Genomic DNA, 22,480 nt, shown 5'->3' with positions numbered 1-22,480 from the left:
CACTTGGAGTAACACTGCTCTCTGCAGAAAACATTTCTTCAAGGCGTTGGTTGGTTTGGCACATGAATGGCTACTGCTATACTATATGCACCCTTTTTCAGTGCAGCACTGGAAAAGAATGAATTGCAGTGAGCTTAGCTCCCTTTCCTAGTGTAGCTACAGTAGGCTAACAAAACTGAACTTATATTCAAACAAACAAAATATGAATTACGCAAGATAAGACAACTTTTGTCAGCTGGTGATAATAAATGGTATTTATTGAATAGAAGGCTTTCACCTGCAAATATTCAAATAACTGGAAGTAGGTTCACCCTGAGCCAGTGTTAATAAGTTAATCAGCTATTCACTCATGTATCTGTTCATCTAAGAGTACGTGGAATTGGGCTTTATCCTGTGATCAATACCAGATAGACTTATTTTCTTACAGAAATTAGTATAAATTCTGTCTGTCCCCTGGGACAACTCTAAAATTAAACTACGCTGTCACTATAGCTTTAGCCCAGTTAGCAAAAATCAATAAAGTATAAATAATTGTTAAAAGAAATACTCGTGATACTGAGCTATTTTCTATTGCTTTGAAGGCTTTGCTTATTATTCTTCTATAATCTAATCTAATCGATCTACCCAAGCATTTATGCAGTGCTAATCACTGCAGTATCTGATTAGCAGAATGGATCTATACTTTATCTCCAGATGTAATAACCCAATCTATACTTGAAATCAAGTCTACAAGCTTACTAGAAGGAAAAGGCTAGATGCTACTTAACCAAGTGCTACCAAGGGGAATAAAGGAATGAAGGAAAGGCAGGAAAGGCCCCAGATGATTGGAGAGGCTTTATGTCAAACTCTCCCTTTCCAGAAGAACCTTCTCCATTTAAATATTACAGAGCTGGGACTACAGGAATTGAGACACGTGCCAGGCTTAACAGGAGCGGAGCTCAGAATCAGCTATTCTATGTGGTATGTGCTATATAGATACTAAATATAAAATATAGGCCTCGTTCTTAAAATTAGGAAATTTCCTGAGTGTTTCAATTGCATCTAAACCCTCGTAGTTCCAAAGATCATCTTCAGTGGCAAACATTGCATTGGGTTACACCTAATGAAGGGGTTAACATCCAAAATTGGTAATTAGATCCATATTCAATTAACAAGGTAATCGTTAACTCAGACTTTAAATCAAACCCACTTTAAACAGTCAAAAGGAACCTCCCTTTACAGTGCAGTCTCTTTATAGAGGTGTAACATTTGAAGAATAATCATAATTCAAATGAGAGGATCTGACACAATCCCACCTGCTGATGAGTTTAGCTCTATTCATCCACAGGAATACTTTAAGCAATATTAAGGTTTGCTTTTCTCATGCATTTGGTTCTGCATTGCTATTTATATAGAAACATTCATCCTACAATATCAAATAGTGCCAAACAGTCTATGGGTCAAATTATGAGTACAACCTATGTGATTTGTCAATCTATTCCACATTGCCACACATACATATAAAGCCTCTCTTTCACTGGCCACTCCCTTTCATCTGACAAATAAATTAGCATTAATTCAGGAAACAAGCAAAGTTTCCAGTTAACAAAATAGGTACTGGGCACATTAGTCCATCTTCTATTGGACTGAGGTCAGACATGCAAGAAAAGTCCAATGAAAAATGGAATGGAAGTATTTCTGATAAACCATTTGTGTGTTTCTTTCTCTTTTATTTGATTGTTGCAATGCATTTGCATAGGCCTTAGCTGAACCAGGTTATAGATCAGTGGTTTTCAAATTGTGGGGCTCATGTGAAGGACCGTTGCGGGGGCATGGTGCAGGGTGGCACGGGCAAGAAGTCTGCAAGGAGCCGGTGCCACTGAAGCCTCACAGAGGGATGCAGGGGCGGAGAGCCCCAGGCAGACTCCGCCAGAGGACTACGGTGCCTCCAGGAGCCTGGTGCAGTGGGCACATAGCCTAGAGCTGCAACAGGGCGAATGCAGGAGGTGCTGGAGCCGCGGCAGGTGGAGTCTGCCCTGCCAAGACAAGCCCTCATACACCACCATAGCGGCTCTCAAGGAGAGTACTCATGATACCCACCGTGCCAATCTGAAATCTACCTTTATACAGCAAGGACATTCCAGTAAAAAAAAAAGTCAATATCTTTAAAAGAGCCAACCAAATGCCCTGCAGTAACCTGCTACAATACAAAAAGAAACCCCACTGTGACCAGACCCCTTGCAACCAGTAAAAGAATCATCAAGCAATTACAGCCTATACTCAATAAAGATCAGACCTTGAGAGAAATATTTCCAGGGCCTCTGCTTCTGACTTTTAAACAATCCCCTAAACTTGCCCAACTCATCAGCAGAAATGAACTCCCCACTGATCAACAGACATCAAATGAGATGCAGCCTATGCAAAACCTGTCAACACATCTCCACTACTACAACAATCAACACCTGCTACAGCAAACCCTTCAGAACCTATGGATCCCATATATGCCTTTTCCAAATGTGGTATATCTGATCCAGTGCACTAAACACCCCCAGGGTAACTATATGGGTAACAATAGACAGAAACTACACACTACAATGAACTCTCACAGAAAATGTATAAGGACAGATCTATAAAGGGCTTTCGCTTAACAAGGATACTCCTCCAGAGAGATAGATCATACTTTTGAAAGGGCCATCTGGATACCAGAATTGCTGCAGTACAAAAACAAAATCCCCATGAATTGCACACCATTAGTTATGATATACCATCCTTCCCTGGAACCTACAAAGAAAATCCTCAAACAACTGCAACCCATACTAGACGACCCAATTCTTAAAGAGATCTTCCCAAAACCACCCATCTTAGCCTTTAAACGGGCACCGAACCTCGCCAACCTCATCATCAGAAGCAAACTTCTTATGGTCCAAACCACATTGAATGGACCAGACCATGCCAGGACAAGAAATGTAAAACCTGCCAACACATCTCCACCACCCCCACAATGACTACACCCCACAACAGAACCATCACCATTCCTGGATCTTATAGCTGCACCTCCAGAAATGTAATACATCTCATCCAGTGCACTGAATGCCTGGATGGAAGATAAGCAGGAGAAACCAAAGAACAACTGTGTACCAGAATGAACGCACATCAAAAATCTATCAAAGACAAAAAAACCCAGTCACCTGTGGGGGCACAATTCTCACAAGGCAGACACTCACTTTCCAATCTCTCAGTTCTGATCCTCAAAGAGAATTTACAAAACACCTTTTGTAGATGAGCCCATGACCTTCACTTCATAAATATACTGGATACAAAAAATCATGGACTTAAATACATACATTGAATTTATGGCACATCACATAACCTGCCTGCCATCCGATAACCCCAGATAACCTCTCTATATTTTACCAGTTACATACAATCACCAAGTCAACATTTCCCCCTCCTCCCCACTCTCATACCTATTAACTCCCATCCCCTCTGATCTTCCCTACCACCCATTCGCATTTTCACAGACCTGCATTTTGCATATTGACTTAAACTTCTGTTCCACCCAGGGGAGCACACAAACACCAGCAGACTCTCCTTATGCCTGAAGAAGGGTGTTTTGTGCCTCAAAGCTTGTAAAGAACAATTTTCCAACTATTTAATTGGTCTAATAAAAGATATCACATTTACCCAAAAAACATGTCTGGCTATAAAGGACAGAGACACACACACACCAGTAGGAACACATTTTTCACAGAACACCCACTCCCTTTCTGATCTCACTATCCCCATGCTCAAGGGAAAGGTGAGTCTAGGGGGAAAAAATTCCTAAGCTGGCTGGACACTAAGAACCAAGGTCTGAACAGTGATAATGGCTTTATGGCATACTACAATCTACCTCTTTCCTGAAAATCTTTCTTCACACTAAAGTGATAATGACCATCTTTCCCTTTGAAAGGGCTTCCACTAATCAAGCTATCTTTTCTTCTGATAATTATCGGCTACCCCTGGGGATTTCTCTCTCCTCCAATTTCACAGCCCTCCACACTGTTTTTAATCATTGCTTTGCCTGCTTCTTTCTTCAGCCCCGATAAAGAAGCCTTCACGTTTGAAAGTTTGTCTAAGTCTTTCACAGTGGTTCCAATAAAAGATATCACCCACAATAATTCTTGCCTCTTGCATTAAAATACATTGATGACATGAATCTCACCTTTTCATACCCTATGTACTGCCCTCTTTTTTGTCTCCTTCTGTCTACAAGAGAAAAGCCTTTTTTCACTGCTGTGCCTATTTTGCCTGCTGTCTTGCATGCCTGGAACAATTGCATCCCACCTGTGCTTTCACTGTCTATCAAATCTCTCCTGAGATTCTTTCATTTTTTCTTCTGCTTCTAAGCTCAGTTCTTCAAGTAAAGTCCCTCCTTCATGCCTGACCATATTTCAATAACCATCCTTCAAAATAATTATATGCAAATAAATAAAAGTGCCTAAGTAAAACAGCTGACAAAATTCTTGCATTCTTTGCTGTCAGAGAGGGGCTGCACAGAACATACAAGCTCAGAGAAGGGAAGCAACATTTCTGTGTTAGCAAATCCAACTTCAGAATGAAGGACTTGTTCTTAGGGATTCAGACTGCATGTCTTTATTTATTTTGTCTTTATTATGTCTTTATTTTATTTTTTTGGTAGCGTTAAATGGCATGGTGGGCTGAGTTTGTCCATGTAATACCTTCAACTATTCATAGTACTGCAATCGATGTTAATGGATTAAGTGCCAATATATAGCATTTTAGATAAAAGAGAGACACATTTTTCCCTCCTCTTCTATATCTAAATTGCACATAACATATACATGACTACAGAATAGATACAAAGTCATCCCTAGCACCTAATAATCTGAAATATTTTTAGTGTCTGAACTCATTGTTTTTAGCAAGAGCGATCTGCTGAGTTTCTTTCAAATTTCTATCATCTTTTTAAAGGATCAAGACAAGTACAAAGCAATACCTACTTTTGATTAGAGTTCTATGTGCTTTAAAGATATTTTCTTCACTACATGTGAGTTTAGAGTAATGAAACAGGAAATGAACTAAAGGTTACAGAATTAGGCCTACAGTCTTATTAAGGAACTATATGTAGGGTGACTATATTATTTTTAAGGAAATCTGGGACACTGCCCCCCACCCCAGCCAATCCCTGCCCCAGGCAGGAGGAGCAGTGCACAACCTAGCCCACCCCTCACCTCCAGCCGCTGCTCAAGAGAAGCCAGGGCAGGCAGTGTGGGCAGGGTGGCACCAATCTGTGACTTTTGTGTCTATTTTCACCAATCGGCCAGGATGCCAGGACAGCCTATGAAATCCAGAACTGTCCTGGCCAAACTGGGACATACGGTTAGCCTAGTTATATGGTGTACTTTAACAATCCCAATATTCTGCTCTTAGAAATTAGATAAGTCAAAAGAGATACTATCATTACTGACAGTAGGACTTTGGTGTAGTTGGGTAAAATGACTGGTAGTCAAAAGAGTGGCTTTTAATACTGATTTGATTTCATTTTAGTTTTACATTTCTTTGGGCATTTCTTTACGTGCTATTATGACACCTGAATAAACTGTGGAATTTATTGCTCAGTAGTTTATTACTCCTGGGCGCGTCATTTGAACATGTACCCATGAGCAATTTACTCCAGAGCAATAAGCTCCACAGCTTATTCAGGAACAACACGTGGAGCCTGGGCAGAGCAGCCCTGGCTGACAAGGGTCCCAGAGGTCAGCCTGCCAGCCAGGGGCTGCTTCCACCAGCTCAATATGCTGCGGAGGGGCTGGCTGGGGCACAAGGGAGCTCCAGCACAAGCTGAGGCGGTAGGCAGCTCCCACACTGAAGTACACTCTTGCCTCAGCCAGCCCCTCTAGCATCTACATGTGCATTGCTATGGAGTTTTTTACTCCGCAACAGGACAGTACTTATATTTACTATCGATCAGTGTTTTTATCTGTCAGACTGACAAATACGATCAGTCAGATAGTATTTACAAACAACAACACAGTGGCTGAAAGGGATCTTGGAGTCACTGTTGACTCCAGGATGGACATGAGCTGCCAATGCGAGGAAGCAGTCAGGAAGGCTAACTGCACCTTGTTGTGCATCTACAGATGCATCACAAGTAGGTCCAGGGAGGTGATCCTTCCACTCTATGTGACACTGGTCAGGCCGCAGTTGGAGTACTGTGTCCAGTTCTGGGCGCCGCACTTCAAGAGGGATGTGGCATTGAGAGGGCCACTCGCATGGTCAAGGGGTAGCGGGCCAGGCCCTACAAAGAGAAGCTAAAGGGCCTGAATCTATTCAGCCTACACAAGAGAAGACTGAAGGGATCTGGTGGTCATCTATAAACTCACCATGGGGGACCAGCGGAAAATAGGTGAGGCTCTGTTCCACCAGGCACCACCTGGGATAACAAGGAATAATGGCCACAAATTGATTGAGAGCTGGTTCAGGCTTGATATCAGGACAGGAAGCATTACTTTACAGTTAGGGCTGCCAAGCTCTGGAATGGGCTCTCAAGGGAGGTGGTGCTCTCCCTTGCCTTGGGGGTCTTCAAGAGGAGGTTGGATAGATATCTGGCTGGGGTATTATGATCCCAGCACTTGTTCCTGCCCAGGGCAGGGGGTTGGACTTGATGATCTGTTCAGGTTCCTTCCGACTCTAGAAACTATGAAACTATGAAGTAAATTAGTTTACTCTGTATGTGTAGATGCTGAGACGCATGTGTAGATGCAGAGATGTTTACTGCGCAGCTGATTAGTCAACTACACAGTAAACGTTTCATGTAGATGGACCCTTTTAATCTTAATTTAGTGCTGATGAAAAGTGATGGTTGGGCCTGCCCAGGATATTAATATCCTGTGTTTATCAATGGTGCAATGATGGCATCATCTGCAGCAGGCACTGCCTGTCCACCTCAATGGTGCCTTAATCAGCATTTGTTTGACTGAGTGCTCACACTGTACGATATATGGCAAGACATTGAGACTGCCAATAAAAGTGTTAGCATTTGCAAACTATTTTGGTATTTTTTTGTGATGTAGTGACCTTAACACTGGGAATTCAGCCCAGACAGCATTTTTCTACATCTTGTAAAATACACTTTTTTATCAAGAGTTTGGAGCTATGTCACAGTCATGAGAGGGCAAAGAAAAGAAAACTGTGAAGAAAGAGAGAGGGGCAAGGCGTTTCCAATGCTTTCTGCACATCCTGTTCTTAAAATAACATTGAAGAGATTTCGAAATATACCAAAAGATTTTACAGCCAGTTCATAATAGGGATGAATCACTTCTGATATTTCTAATAAAAACAACATTTAAAACTTTCAAATCTCCCCAATTCACTTGCACCATGGTTTAATCACGGCTTTTGCAACATGCTACCAGCACATCATTATCCCTTATAATTGTATATTACAATTTTTAATGAAATAATTGTATGTACTTGAGATGTGTAGATATAATTATCATAACTGCATAAATACCTGATTCTCAGCTAATAGGTACTTTAAAGAAGACCTCTGGAAAAAGAGTGAAATGTCATGAATTGAAGCTTGCTTGGAAATGAATATTAAACTTGTTTTTATTTTCTGCGGGATTTGGCCTATTATGTCCTTTGCATATACCCTGATTTAATTTTGTTCTGTATTATGTGCTATTAAAAGTTTGAAAGTACCTTTTAATGGATATTAAAGCCAATTAAAAACTTGGATGCAATTTCTCTTACAGGACCCAATCCAAAGCCCATGCTAGTGTAACATAGTGCACCTGTATGGTATCTCAGCATGTCATAAAGGAATGGGCCCTGGGAAACATGAAAATCATGCAAATGGCAGCTATAAACCAGTATTCTCATTCAGCTCAAGAAATGAAGAGCCAGGGAAAAAGCCTTGTGCATGGGGTCTCTCTAAGCCATTTGGCCATGGGAGAAGATCGTTTTCCCTAGGAGCACAGGGCACCAGTGCAGCTGCTACTAAAACCTATCAACGGCAGTAGTGACTTTGGTCCTGTCACCACGTGCACCTTTTGGCCAGGATGGTCTGGTGATTTGCTTGCCAGATCCTGGTTTCCCACACAAAAAGCCACCAAGTAAGAGTTCAGCCATTGCACTGACAGTGGTATGGAGACAATACTTTTGGCACTTTTGGCAGTCAGGGAGATGGCAAGCTGGAGCAGTATTAAGAAGGCCAAAGAACGAAATTACCACACATCCTGAATTACTAATAGTTGGGATTTTCTGAAAATACAGCCAGAACTATCCATGTTAGCATCCAAACTACCATTCACTTAGACTGGCCTTTGCTTACTCACGTCTATTTTTTAGTCCAAGGAGCAGTCTACCGCAGACAGACTCCTTACCAAAATATGGAATTACTGGTGTGGGGAAGTCTGGCACCTGTACTGATGAAATCAAATATACTGCTGAAAACTAACTTGCTATATAGCATGGGGCAGATACTACTCCAAAAGCAGAGAGAAGCCATGAAAGCAGAGAAGCAGGCAAGGGACGAGGTAAGATAGAAAGAGCCCAAGCTCTTGGTGCGATGAAGATGACAATCCGCACTGCAAGCGATGGACAACCTAGGAAATGCTGCATGCCTGGAGCCGTTCTGGCCCCTGAAACAGCCCAGAAGCAAGCGTAAGGATTAACACCAAATTTTGTCTCATTTCTCCTTATGCTCTGCCTTGAGTGCTACTTCTTTTAGAAGAAAAGTATATTGCTGCACATACATACAAAGAACCAGCACAATAAAAATAAAAAACATTAAAACACTGGGAAAACACTCAATATCCCCAAAACAAATCTCACTGATGTTAAGACCAATGGGGTTCTGAATGTATAGCAGAATTCATAATATTATAGGTATCAAAGGAGAGAAAAAATAAGGCAGCGAGAGGAAGGGTCACATGTAAATCTGACAACATAAAAACGAAGAAGGTGAAAATATAAATGAAAGAAATTTGAGACAAAACAAGGAATGGGATATTGTGGCGCTATTCAAGTTATAATCGGATTATTAACATTATAAGTGAGATGATCTTTTAGAATAGCCTGACAGAACATTAAGGTATGTTTCAAGCTTCAAACATATGCTAAGAACGCTATTTGTATCCCTGTATACTACAGGGAAATAAAGGAATGATGAGAATGGAATTATAATACAGTAAGGAGAAAATTAGCAAAAGGAGCGCACAAAATCATAGCTATAGAAAAATCATATGAGTCACCTGATACCTCCTCCTGAAACTGTGAGAATACACCCCAGCACCTATTTTTCTACTGCTGAGTCCAGCCTAGCTTCAAGAAAATAAGAAAGAACAGACAAAACTGAGTTTTCCTGGTTATCACATAGAGCTGGTCCAAAACAAGAAAGAGAAAGGGAAGAAACACAAACCAGCAGTATTCTCCTTAGAACAGTGTTATCAGATTTATGACATTATTTTGGAGCCTTAAATCTCTGTGTGTAGGAGGATATAGAAATTGAAAGTTTGGCAGTAAAATAAGAGACTTTAGTATGAAAAGATTTTAAACTGAATAGAATTAGAAATAGAAAAGATTTTGCACTGATAACGTTTCTTCCACAGACAATATAGATGCTGCAACAAAGCACTGCCAGTGTGTTGACGGCGTGGCCAGAAAGTGCCCGGAGGTGGCCTAAATAAAGTGCCTGAGCATTTAAAGAGCGCTTTGGTTATGGGCAGCATTAGAGGGGGCTGGTGTTTTAATATTCAGAGTCGGCAGAACCGTCTACAGTCGAGCATTACCTCTCCCAGAAAAAATGATTGTAGAAAGTGTGCTAGAGTTTAAGCATTTTATGTTATTTCAAATGTGACATAAAACACATCTTTGAAAATGCTGCCAGCTGACACTAACAGCTTTAGATTGTGAAGGGATGAAAGGGTCTGTACAAGACAATGTTTGGTTCATTATCTTCCTCCATGTATTACTAGTGGAAAGGCTCAATAGGAAATGCTTCTGTGGTATCTAAAGGATGAAAACCAGGAACAAACAACACTTCAAACAACAGCAACAAAAACAGAACAATCTTGGTGCCTTGTGTCTCGCTTAGCACTAGTGTTAGAGATCACTGGGCTAAACGTATGCCTGTTAGTGCTCCAGGGAAGACTTCCTGGCTTCATGTGTCCAGAACCAGGCTATGGAGTTTTCAGTCAAGAGCCATAAGAGTCAATTCTTCCTTCATTAAGAACACAGGGCCAGATTTCCAATGGGATTTATAGACCTAAAGGCAAAAATAAGCCCCCAGTGAGATTTTTTCAGAAGGGTTTTCACAGGTTGTGCACCTGGATACTTTTGTAAATGTGCTCCCGAATCCTGCCTTGTACACAGCACTCCTTGTTTAATGTTGAGTATGCTCAACTCCCCGCTGCACTCAGCTCCTCCACCTCACAGGATGTTCCTGTCAGACAAAGGGACTGAACCCTAAAATATTCTGAGTTATTATTCTTAGTAGTGTTTAAGATCTATATTGCAATAGTGTCCTCGGACCAGGGAGCCATAGGGTCTGCTGTGTCGGGTGTTTAGGGCAACCAGCACAAGAGTATGTACCAGATAAACCCAATTTATGAACTCTGGTTGGAACACTGGCCTTGGCTATCCTTTGAACAGGAGCAAATTTTACCCAGCATTTAATAAAGTCAAAGGAGGAAATGCAAAGCATAATTACTCACTAGCTGGATGGTAACCAGCTCAGGAAAGTACAGGTTCAGACATAATGTAAGCAATAAATGGGGTAAAATAATACATAACAAAACAGCATTATCAAAACATTTCATTAACCCTGCACAAGACTCTATTCAAGAGCATAACTGAATGTAATCAAATTATCAAAAAATTACTGCAAGCTACATTGGATAAAGAGATGCAACAAAAAGCACAACAGCCTGGCTTAGGATACAAAATAAAAGAGAAACAGTACCCATACACTTGATAGCATTTTGCACGCTAGCTCCCCTCACTTTCATATTATCACTGACATATTTCCCATCAACTTTGCATTAAATACAAAAAATCTGACCTTTTTCCACAGCTTAAATAAATGCTTTCAATTTTATGCCTAGTTTCACTGAAAGGAAAATATATATTTCCTGTTTAGAATCATTGACTCAGAATGTCAGACTGGCCTCATAATAATCCATTTCAGGATATTACCTTAGCTCATGCCTACACATAGCAATACAATGGCTGCTGTTGCTTCAGGTTCAGGAAGAGCCTTTTAAACATCATCCTTTCATTCCTGCAGTAATTCAGCTATTAGTTGTCTGGTAGAAAAGAGACTATCTGGGTCTTTTTTTTTTTAAGACAGCTGAGTATCTGGAGGCCTATTGCTTGTATAATAGTTGGGTTTACATTGAAGAGTTAAGATAAAAAGAAATCTGATCACCAAGTGATACATTTTTCCCATAAAAAACAATAGCATCAAGCTTGATCTTTTACTCTTTCCATTCTTTCCATTAACTTTGGAGGCAGAAAAAGGCATGTAAAAATAAGGGCCATTTCCTGCAGTGGAAGCTGCATAGATATACATTAAGCTCCTTTTCTGAAGAAAGGATCTTCAGATTATGGTGGATGCTATTCAAACACATCTGATGAGTGTTAGAGTACTTAAGTGAAGAAGAAAATATGTTTTCATACTGCATAAATAAAGATGTAAACTATAAGTTATAAACAATAAAGTGTGTATGCCTGCAAAGCCGGCTGCAGGGGAAGCTGCATTTAGAATAATATGTATATAGATTTAGCTTTTCACTGACAGAAGGATAGAGAAGTGGGAGACAAACGGGATGGGCAATCAGACTGCTCAGTTAGGGGTAAAAACCTGAGCATTTAGTTTGGCATGGAAGCCATTAACCTGAAGTGAGGTGGCAGAAAGCTGCACCGCCACAGTGGGAGCTCTTGGAGGCAGTGAACCTATGGGAGCTCCACAACATGCAGAGCTGCCATTGCAGCTGTGCCCTTTAAGGGGATGTAGTATGTGTTCCATATTCAACCAAATCTTTGATCCTGACTCACCAAAGCATTATGGGCCTACATAAAAATTTTTCATTCAGGTTAAGGTGAACAACTACAGCTGTAGCCAGCTCATAGATGATGGTTCCTGGATGCTCCATGCACTCCTCTGTCTTTCCTATCTATTAATCTGACCTTCAATCAACAAAAATAATAGCTAAAGCAGATCTGTGTCTATTACAAGAGGGGCAGGGGGAAGTGTCTTTAAATCCCACTGAGGTTACAGGTAGCCGGGGATACTTGGAGGAGGCTTTCAGCCTTTTACAAGATCTGGTCCAAGGTGACCAAAGGGGTTTCACTGATGGATGCAACATTCAGAAGAGAATGCAGAAGACACCACAAGGTGATCCAAGCTCACAGCCATTTGCATTCAAGGAAGACTCCCCAACCAGTCTGCCCAACTCTACGTGCCTATTTCTCTCTTAGTCTATATTCATCCCTCTTTGTTCTACAAAAACATGACAGTATGTCAAAAAGCACTGCTGCATTCTTTTATAATGGTCTGGGAACAAATAACCAAGACAAACCTGTGGGAAGAAGTTAAGCTAGACTTCCTTTGCTTCTGGCCAAATAACTAAAATTCCTGACGTTGCTAATTTAGTCAGTTCTTGAAGTCATTAAAGCCATTCGCACATGGACCATGGCTTTGGAAAAGGCTGAATATTCTACTCTGAGGTGCACTTGGATCTTTATGATCTATATCTCATATCCAAGGATATACAGTAACAATGCTCATGGAAAAGCTATGTTATAACATAACTGTCATAACACAGAAGTGTGGCTATGGGACCTGTGGATGCAACCTGAAAATGAGGTCACTTATTTAGTGCTGTAAATATAAATGTGGGCATCTAATATTAGGCTCTCAAAGTTTTAACTACAATTCTTTGCATTTAAAATATATCCACCTCGCTCAAGGCCTTAGGAAAAGGTGGTTGATAGGAGTTCAGCTGTGGGAATATTACACAGTCTCAGCCTTATAGCCAGAACAGGGAGGGGACCCATATGCTACAACCTTTACACAGGGGCCACAGCTAACATATTCATATAAAAACAAGGATCAAGTGATTCCCTTCCTTGTCCCTTCCCTTGTTCCTTGTCCCACACTCCCAACTCTCCCATAAAAAACAGCTGACCTGAAAACAAAATCTTGCTCACCTCCATGTCCTGCCATATAAATGTGCTAATTTCACTCTATGAATGTCCCTGCCATGCTCCCATCCAAAGGAGCTATGCAGATAGAAAAGCAGGAATGGCAGAAACAATGTGTCGTGGACCAAACCAAGAATCCAGAGCCACCCACCCCACATGGAAACACATGCCCAAGTTGCAGTAAAACCTCTCTATCCCGGATTGGCCTTGTCAGCCATCTTCGGACCCATGGATAAGGCAATCATGGAAGACAATCGTGCTCGACTATGAAGGACTGTCGATGCTGATGCTGACTCCAGAACAAAAAGGAGGCCTTTGCACAGGCCCTTGATACAAGGTATTATAACATCCTAAGTGTAGAACATATACAATACTTAGATCATTTTTAGGTATCACCTTATGGTAGCCTTCAAACTTTATATATTCAACGTCATTAAAATTTACAGCAGCAATTCATGATGTACCAGCTTTGTTGCAAAGCAAACAATGGGTGTACAATATTAAATAAAACACAGGCATGCAGGTAAAGCAGGATGTACAGTATTCCTAAAACATAACGGTTTACCCCATCATTTGAAGCAGAAGTACAGTTTTCATGCTTTGGCTAGAAAAGTAAAGTAAAGGTCTGAAACACCCAGCAGAATGCAGGTATCTGCAGGTATTTCCTAGGAATGATGCAAATGCTTGACATAAAATCCAGGAAATCACAACAACAGAGAGGATATTAGAAATCTCATTCAACAAAATGCAACAGAGAGTAAGAAAGCACTAGAAAATATTCTAGATTGCTTGGAATCTAGACCTTTGGAATTGGTCTCCAAAGGAGACAAAAATAACAGAATTGATAAGGTGCCTGTCTAGAGATTCTCCAATAACCACCCAAGCAGAAAGATGTATTCGTTATATATATGTAAAAAATGTTGGGTTAGTAATGTCGTCATATATTTGATAATCAAGGAATATGAATAGATGTGGTTCTGTGGTATTATTATACCAGAAAAGTTTAAGACCAAGAAGAAATATATATTTTAGTTCATGTGGTATAAACAACCTTATTTACAAAATTATTTTATATTGCATTGCTTCTATTCCAACCAGTTCCATTCCTCTCATTTTGAAGTAAATCATTGATCTTACTATCCATACAACCATTAATGTGCAGACTGTACCAGAACACGACATGGTAATGGCATGTAAAACCCATTACAATGCCTCTCATAACTTTTAAAGTCAGTTGCCATTCATGACTATATTCACCTTCTGTGACTATTTTCTATCTTTTTTTTCCTTTTCTTGCTAATTAGGTGGCAACTTTTTATATTGTCTGAATTATTCAGGAAAATCAAGTTAAGGTGATCAAAAATTTGCCAAAATAGTGTAGACTGTGCTGCTGGTAATACAGGTGGTTTGTACCCACACATTTTGATTAAATTAAATAGATGGTGTAATAACTAAACTAACCGAAAGGACCGGCTGCAATATGGAAAATTCTACAGGTCCCATGTAAAGTCTCCTGTCTAATAAAATATTCAAAGCAGAATGTTAGATCAAGGTCCTTTCTCCTTTTTCATACTAACAATAATGTTACTTACTACCACCACCCTACGCACGTTTGCTTTCCAATGCAATTGCTTTTAGTGACCAGATCTAGTGTTGAAGTGTGGATAAACAGATGCACAGAATACTGAAGTTACTAGTTATGACCACTAACCAGACTGGAGGCACTCAGCAGATCTCTATGTCAGGGTAAAAAAGATGGACTACTGCTGTCTGTGCCATACCAGGTGGCCGATTATAGATTCTGCTGAGAGGTACTACTGCATTTCAGATAATGATCTCTGTTCTCCTTCAGCTTCACTGGCCAATAAATATGCCATTCTCACCTACAGATCTACCCCTTTCGTTCTTTATTTAGCCTATTTACCTAGTTTGTTTTTTTTTTAGTTTCTCTACTAGAATGTGCATATTCTTCAGAAAGTGATGGAGACCTGCATCATTATTTATGACTTTCAAATCAACGTCTGGGTGATAGGAGGCGAAAGTTGCTCAGCTAATTACACATGCTTGATGAACTGCATAATAACAACCACTGCAGCACTGCACATTAGTTGAAGGCATGTAAATGACTGCAGTTATTCTCATTTGGAGGATATATGTGAATAAGAGGTGATGTAGTTCAAAACACCCCTGTTCACCTCTGTTAGGTGTACCGCGCCCCTATGAGGTAAAACTGGCATCACTACAACACTAAGCAAAAGCATACAAATGCTTCAAAAATGGTACGTGGCAAATTTCATAGACATCACCGTCTGTGGAAAATCTATAAAACTGCACACACAAGTAGGCCCAAGTAACTGCTATACGTTAATGTTTTCAAAACTGAGTGCATTTGAGTTAGGCTCCTAAAGCCAAATTGAGTCATCTAAATAGAAGCATGATGGTTTGCAAAATTACTAAGGATCCACTGATATTACTAAAAGTCAGTGGGTCCTGTCAGTGCCTAAAAACCAGACACGTGTACAAGTATGGATTCAGGAGCCTAACTCTGCCTATGAACCCAAGATTAAAAGTTTTGAGCTAAATTGGCTCTAAATTATTCATCAAGAGAGCACTTGATGCTTTCCTACAATTATTTTGGAGAATATCCTGAAGATATGTAGCCCTTGGCAAACGATATTAAAAAACTTTGGGTCATGACACATAGGCATCAGTGAATTTACCTATCATGATTCACACAATCTAAAAATGTTATGCTTTTGCAGGGGATTTAATAGGAGACCTGATTAATTAATTATTGGATTAATGCATTATTTCAGAAGTTTTTGCTAGTGCTGTTTAGCACAAAAGTACACATTTTAGACTGTACTTCAAAGTTCTCCTCTAATACAAGAAAAAGACTGAAATGTTGGAAGAGAAAAGCAGACAAAAATTGAATTTTCCAATTGTGGTATCACAATATTTTCATGTATCCCTACATGCCTAGCAAGAGATTTCTGGCTGCTGTAATCAAGCAAAAAAGGAACGCAACCGTCCCTTTTTAAAATCTATAAATGAGAAAAAATCCTTCATGTATAAAACTCCAGGAATGTTACCACTGTACAAGAAAACAGTGCATCTCACGTATCAAAAGAAGTTATGTTCTCAGTTCACTCAATCAGTTCTGTTTTGGGGTGCGTTACAGCAGCAACTTTATCCGGTACCATTGAAATCAATGGGTATAGTGTTTTGCCCCTGACTTTAATGGCAGCTGGACACAGCCAGGCCCCTACTGCATGTGCATGGCTTGCTCACTTCCTTGCTTCACTCCCAACAGCCTGTAGTTACATTATACTGGAAGGCCACTCCTCTAAACTAAAGGATCAAAGTACAGAATGTAACTTGTCAATAAAGTCAGTACAAGGTAGATATAATCAAGTATAACTGAGTTTTTCAGGCTTAACAAATGTTATCTTCTCATCTATTTTAAATAGGCCTTTCTTTAAGTCTTTTTCTGACTTCATTAATACAAGATATTCCCTAAATCTTTCACTTCACAGTATCAGCAAATTAGCCTTCTACGGATGTGTTGCTTCTTCTTCCTCTGCAAGGTTTTGTTTTTTCCCCCGTTTTTTTTTCACTTTTATACATACCTCCTTTTCTACAAATTTTCTTGCCGGGTTTTCTGGCACATTCCTTGGATATTCTTTTGACTGAAAAATGAATAGAAGACTAGAAAATAACATGGAGCTCCATCACAGACAGTAGGAGCATGCAACACCACTATCTAACTTAAATATGGCCTTCGTTTATTAGGTGCGGAAGATTCCCAACTTGTTTTGCCTGCACATGCAATGGATAAGATGTTGATGCATCTTCCCAGAAGTCAGTGGGTGGAAATGAGAATTAGGTACCAACTTCAACCTAAAATACACGTGCTATGGGAGAAAAAAAAAAAAAGAGTGTAGACAAGAAAAAAAATATAGGAACAGATGGCTACACAGAAAAGCAGCATGCATACATGTAAAATGCTGGCATGCAAACAAGGAAAGCCATGCATGCTACCAGTACACATGAATTAATATTGTTAGAACTTAGAATAGGAAAATAAAAAGGTCTCCCTGTTTTGCCTGCTATTAACTCACCATCCTCAGTTGGGACATATATATTTAAATAGAGGCAGTCTTCATTCTGATCTTGTACATAGGTAGAAACTACATCCAAGTTATTAGTAAACCACACAGGAAGCATGACTTCAGGCAACCTGCCTTCTATAATGTTCTGGGGACATACTGGAGCAAACTGAGTGGCATTTTTGATATCTGACCAGGGAGATGGAGGCTCAGGAGGTTGAAAGCGATGCTCCCCGACTGGTGGGGCAGCGTATGGAACCCCAAGAAACTGAATAACAGGCCCCAAAATTTCATTATTAAGTTCTTTCTTAATCCCTCTTATCTTGCCAAAGTTGGTTGTCACCACTGGGTCAGTATCATCCAATTTTTGTGAGGACACCGCTGCAGCATGAAGCAAAAATCCAAGTATACAAAGAGCAAAAGTGGCATCCAATCCCATGTGTAACAGGCGGACCATCATCGCTCTCCATACACAGTTCAGCCACATGGATCTTGGAAGGGTCATGGTCCCACATTAGTTGTATAGTTATAATGAAGCAATATTATTTGTATCCACTTGTGTAAAAACAGAGCAACTGAAGGAAACGAATCAAGTTTCCTAAATAGGAGCCCGTCAAAAAAATCTCAAAAGGCTTTTCACGCAGCAAGTCTCTTCCATTGATTTCACACTTATTGAAGCTGCATCTTCACTCAGCACTATTTATCAGACTACATCCTATTGACAACTGTGTTTTCCATAGCAGCAATATGAAGAGAGTGGCCATTTACTGCAGATTCCCCTCTTATAAATCAAATCCAGTTAGCCGCAGGTCTATATCCTGGAGGAAATGAAAATAAATCATTAGTATGAAAAAGCTAATATGGGCAGAGTGATCAAAAGATGTTTTACAAGTTATGTACATACATTAATAGTTGCTATAGTCATGGAAGTAAAATTCTACAATAGGTAGTTTATGGTTCTATGAAATGATGGGTGAAGTACCGATTGCTGGATTATTTATAATGTCGCTTCCTGAGTTTACAGAGTTTTTCAGAAGAAATTGGCCTCATAAAAAATGCAGTTTTAAAATTTACATTTCTGAAAATAAACAAATTGCTGCCAGGTCAGATTAAATATGTTTTTCTGTTCCATTTTATACAACTTAATCAGCCTGTAGTCAATTTTAAATTTGTTAGCAGAGGTTGGTTTACCAAGAAGATAGAAACCATAGATCAATTAGAATTTTATTAAAACTCAAGACACACAGTGAATGCAAGTCAGATAGGTATTCTGAATGCTAAAACATTAAGTAACTGTTATTTCATTAAAATAGACTACGTTTATATATACAGAGAGCTACAAATATAAAAGAAACACTGATTTGTCCATTTAAAAATGTAACTTACAACTCAAACACAGAAGCAAATGGAAAAAAGCCTTTTTGGAATATTTTTTCAATATGATTTAGCATGTTGTATATGATAATTGATTAACCACTTACACGTCTCATAGCTAAAGGAAATCCAGGAAGTCTGTATTTTGGCGCTTCTCTGTGTAACACCCCGACATACGTGGGTTGTGTATGGCAAAGCGTGTGCTTTTGATTGTGTATTGTGTTTTGGGTTTTTTGTGTATGTGTGTGTTTGTTTTATGTGGGCAAGATGGCCCCTGCTGTTCTTGTCACATGCTCTGCACATGGAAAGCTGGGGCCTTGTATCTGAGCCAAATATGTAAAATCCTCTGGCCTGATTGGCCAGGGAGAGCAAAGTCTTTTCAAGCAGATAGGTTAAGAGAAAGACTGGAGTGTGGCAGTCCCTGACTGGACAAGGCCAGAGTGATGGCATATGGAGGGAGGGGTTTCTTCTCCCCCCCCGCCCCCCCCCCCGTCCTGAGCAGCCCAGCAGGGAATGTTTATTACCCCTAATTCAGTGTATATTAACCCATTAAGTAAACAAAGCCACTTTCCATTAGTTCCAGCTCTTCATAAACAGCTTTTCCAAGGAAGGACATTACCAGCTACCTGTTGATTAGCTCCAAAAAACCTATCTGCCTTTGTCCTCTCCCACAGCAAGGGCCATAGCCAGCATGTGGTATGGAGTGGAGGAGGAAATCCCTGTGTACAACAGAGGCAAAGGGGAGAGCAGAGGAAAGCAGACTCCTGCAGTCTCTGCCAAAGCTCCAACCAGGGAGCAGAGGGGAGGTGCCAGCCCTGCTATGGAGCAGAGAGCCCTGCCCAGCCCAGCCCAGAGAACATACCGGGATGCTGGGGGAGTCTGGTTTATCTTAAAACAGCAAGGGGTCTGGAACAGACATTGCGTGAACTGGTTTGACCAAAATCAGTTAAGTCTGATACTACGTTCAACCAGGTCCTCCTCAAACTGGTTTCCGCCATGTTCAAACTAGTTTTTGTGCACTGAACATCTGTTGTGTTACAGATTTAAACCAGTTTCTGATCACTTAAACTGGATTATGTGTAATGTCTGTCCCTACCCAAAACAGAGCCAAGTTGATTACCGGCTACAGCTGGCCCAACCACATAGTTTAACTGGAGCAAAGGACCATCAAAAGAAAGAAAGGGGAAAAGCCAGACCTACCCTCTAGGTCTGGGCTGCAGGTAGTTTGGGTCCACAGCTCCACTGGGAACAAAAAGTTACAAATCTCAACCCTGGCCCTAAACAGGCAGGTTTAGAAATTCCCAGGTTTCAACCCTGTTTAAAACTGCCAGGCCTTATTGTTGGACAGCAAACCCAAGGTATTGGTATCAAGCCCTTAAAACCTCAAAAGGGGGGTGGGGAGGGGGAAGAAAAGGAGGAGAGAGGAGTTCCTAGTCACTGGGACAACTTTCTCTCTCTTTCTCCTCTACCTGAGCTTCCCTTTTCACTATCTGCAAATTTCTTCTCCCTTGAAGGAGACTTCACTCTTCAGAAGCCCCTAGCAGCTTCTCTTTCTCTGCAAACCAACCTGGTTCACCTTATATCCCTAATCACAGGTCCTTCTGGGGCCTGGCCACACTCCCCATCCCCCATCTCAGAATTGTGAAAGGGAAGGAAGGGCTGCTCTAACACCCCCCTGCTTCTAGCCTGAGCCACTGCAGACATATGCCCCAATTTATTCAGTCCAGAATCTTTTCAGTCTGCGTGATTTCAACCTGGTTTAGTGTAGCCAGGTTAAACTAACCTGCAAATATTGAATCAATTCAGGCTCAGGCTTTTTGAATGTCTGTCACTAGCCTTGGAGTTTGTCCTGCAGTTTTAGTTTCAGCAGGCCATATAACCCAGCCCAGAAGTTTTAGGGTGCATGCATGCTGGCTGGAGCTGCAGTCGCCCTCTCCCCTCCTCCACCCACACACAGCCTCTCTGTACTAGCAAAGATTGGCACTCTACCACTTCTCTAGGAGCAACGGAAGGTCCTATGTTCTTTAGCAGCTCCCAGTGGTGCAATGAACCCAAGAAGCAGTTCATAGTACTCTCTGGTGTGGGTCATCCAGTCCATTGCTGAAGGGCAGGTATAGGGATGCAGGCCCCCAGAACTACTTACTGGGGAGCTCAAAGTCCCAGACTTTCTGGGTCTGGGTGAAGCCTCTCCCAAGAGGATGCCACCTATAGACTTTGCTTTGTAGTTAATACTGTTTTAAAATTATATATATTTGGGTGTTTGTGTTTATACTGCTGCGAGGAAGGGGTTTTGTTTATACGGGACACCCCAGTAAATTTAATGTTCCCAGATTTCTTGGTGGGTGCTCAAGCCACAGATACAATTTATTGGGTACCCTGAAATGTGAACCCGGCCCTTCTTGCTGCTGATCAGTGCCCGGCAGAAGGGCTACATCTGCAAAGAGACATTCATTACAATAATAAACTTGATTTTCAAAATATTCACAGCAAAGGACCAGATTAAATGACAAAACCCCAATTTGCTTCAAAAGGAACTGGTATTGGGCTCAAAGTCTGTTGCTTCAAAAATGATTTCAAGAGGGGAACAAACAGAAATAACAGAGATACAGTTGAACAGAGGCATATCTGGGCAGTTTTATGCCCTGGGCCTGGCAGCAGATGAGTCGCTACTGCCATCAATGGTGCCAGGCCATCAGCGGTAGCGGCTGCTATTTTTGTGCGCCCCTGAGTCAGCATCTAGGAGCAGTGCCATGCTTCCTCCCTGCTTTCCCCCCTTAGATATGCTATTGTACTCATTTTGGGACTTATTGCCCATTCCTGACACACTAATAGTTTCAGTGAAAAATGTCAGTGCACAAGGAATGCATGCTAAGTTCCCTCTGTTCCTAATTTGCAATGCAACAAATACATGCTCCCATAGGACAATTAAAAGTCCTTATTTTTCAGACCCTCACATGTCTTCTGCACAACAGCCGAGAAAAAAAATAATCTTGTTAGGATCAGAGACTATATAATGTGACTATTTTTTACTCTGTTTTTGCAATACAGGCAGTGTCACACAGCGTTGTTACAGACTGCTCAGGGCATACCATAACATTTCCCATATTCATGTTAATCACATTTCTAACACTATTTACAATATACTCTAATTTTAAATGCAGCGCAATGTACAATGTAACAGTGTAATCTTACCCTCATTGTTAAATAGTGTGTAATGTACAGAAAATGTATTTTGCTTTGTATAGACAAGATTATGAAACACCTGCTTTTGGAATATCATTGGCAGCTTTAATGAGAATTGTTTTTATCATGTCCATACACATTGTAGATAGAATTCAAAGACGGGCTTGTCTAACAGTCAGACTACCCTGCAGTTTGGGTTATTAAAAAGGAGATTGTAAAAGCTATATAGGACAGCAGGAGATTTGGTTCATGTCTAGTGATTTTTTAGCTCTGCACAATCTATCTGAGAAAGCAATAAGGAGAGAGATGTAGCTTTTTGACAATTTCTCTCTCTTTCGCTGCTAATTCTAACACCTTTACTGTGAAGCTGCATTAACATGCAGAAGACAGGCTTATACCCTTCATTCTTCTGCTTCAAATTCTCAGTGTTTGTTGGAAAAATACAGGTTTTAGATGCACATTTCTGAAGGCTAGCGTATGTATTTATATCCAACTAACTAGACTTGTATAGAAACAGAATCTGGGTAACGCCATCACCGAGGCTGTCATTTCATTGCCATTTAAGATTTTGCACATAGCAAGGTATTTCTTGGGGAACAGAACAGACACTGGATTTAGGAGAA

General features: G+C 40.6%; 1 protein-coding gene across 5 annotated transcripts in view; it reads right to left on the bottom strand.

Moving 5' to 3' along the window:
- NLGN1 (neuroligin 1) overlaps positions 1-22,480 on the bottom strand; it is a 628,583-nt gene that overhangs the window by 469,362 nt on the left and 136,741 nt on the right. For all 5 annotated transcript variants that reach the window (XM_006260462.4, XM_059731156.1, XM_019478611.2 and 2 more), the window contains exon 2: positions 17,313-18,118. In XM_006260462.4, coding sequence (XP_006260524.3) covers positions 17,313-17,805 — 493 coding nt within the window. In that variant the 5' untranslated portion in view covers positions 17,806-18,118. The remainder of the gene's footprint in view (positions 1-17,312; positions 18,119-22,480) is intronic.

Source organism: Alligator mississippiensis, chromosome 7 (assembly GCF_030867095.1).
Source record: "Alligator mississippiensis isolate rAllMis1 chromosome 7, rAllMis1, whole genome shotgun sequence".
Classification (NCBI taxonomy): Eukaryota; Metazoa; Chordata; order Crocodylia; family Alligatoridae; genus Alligator; species Alligator mississippiensis.
This window is presented reverse-complemented; position numbering and strand designations above follow the sequence as displayed.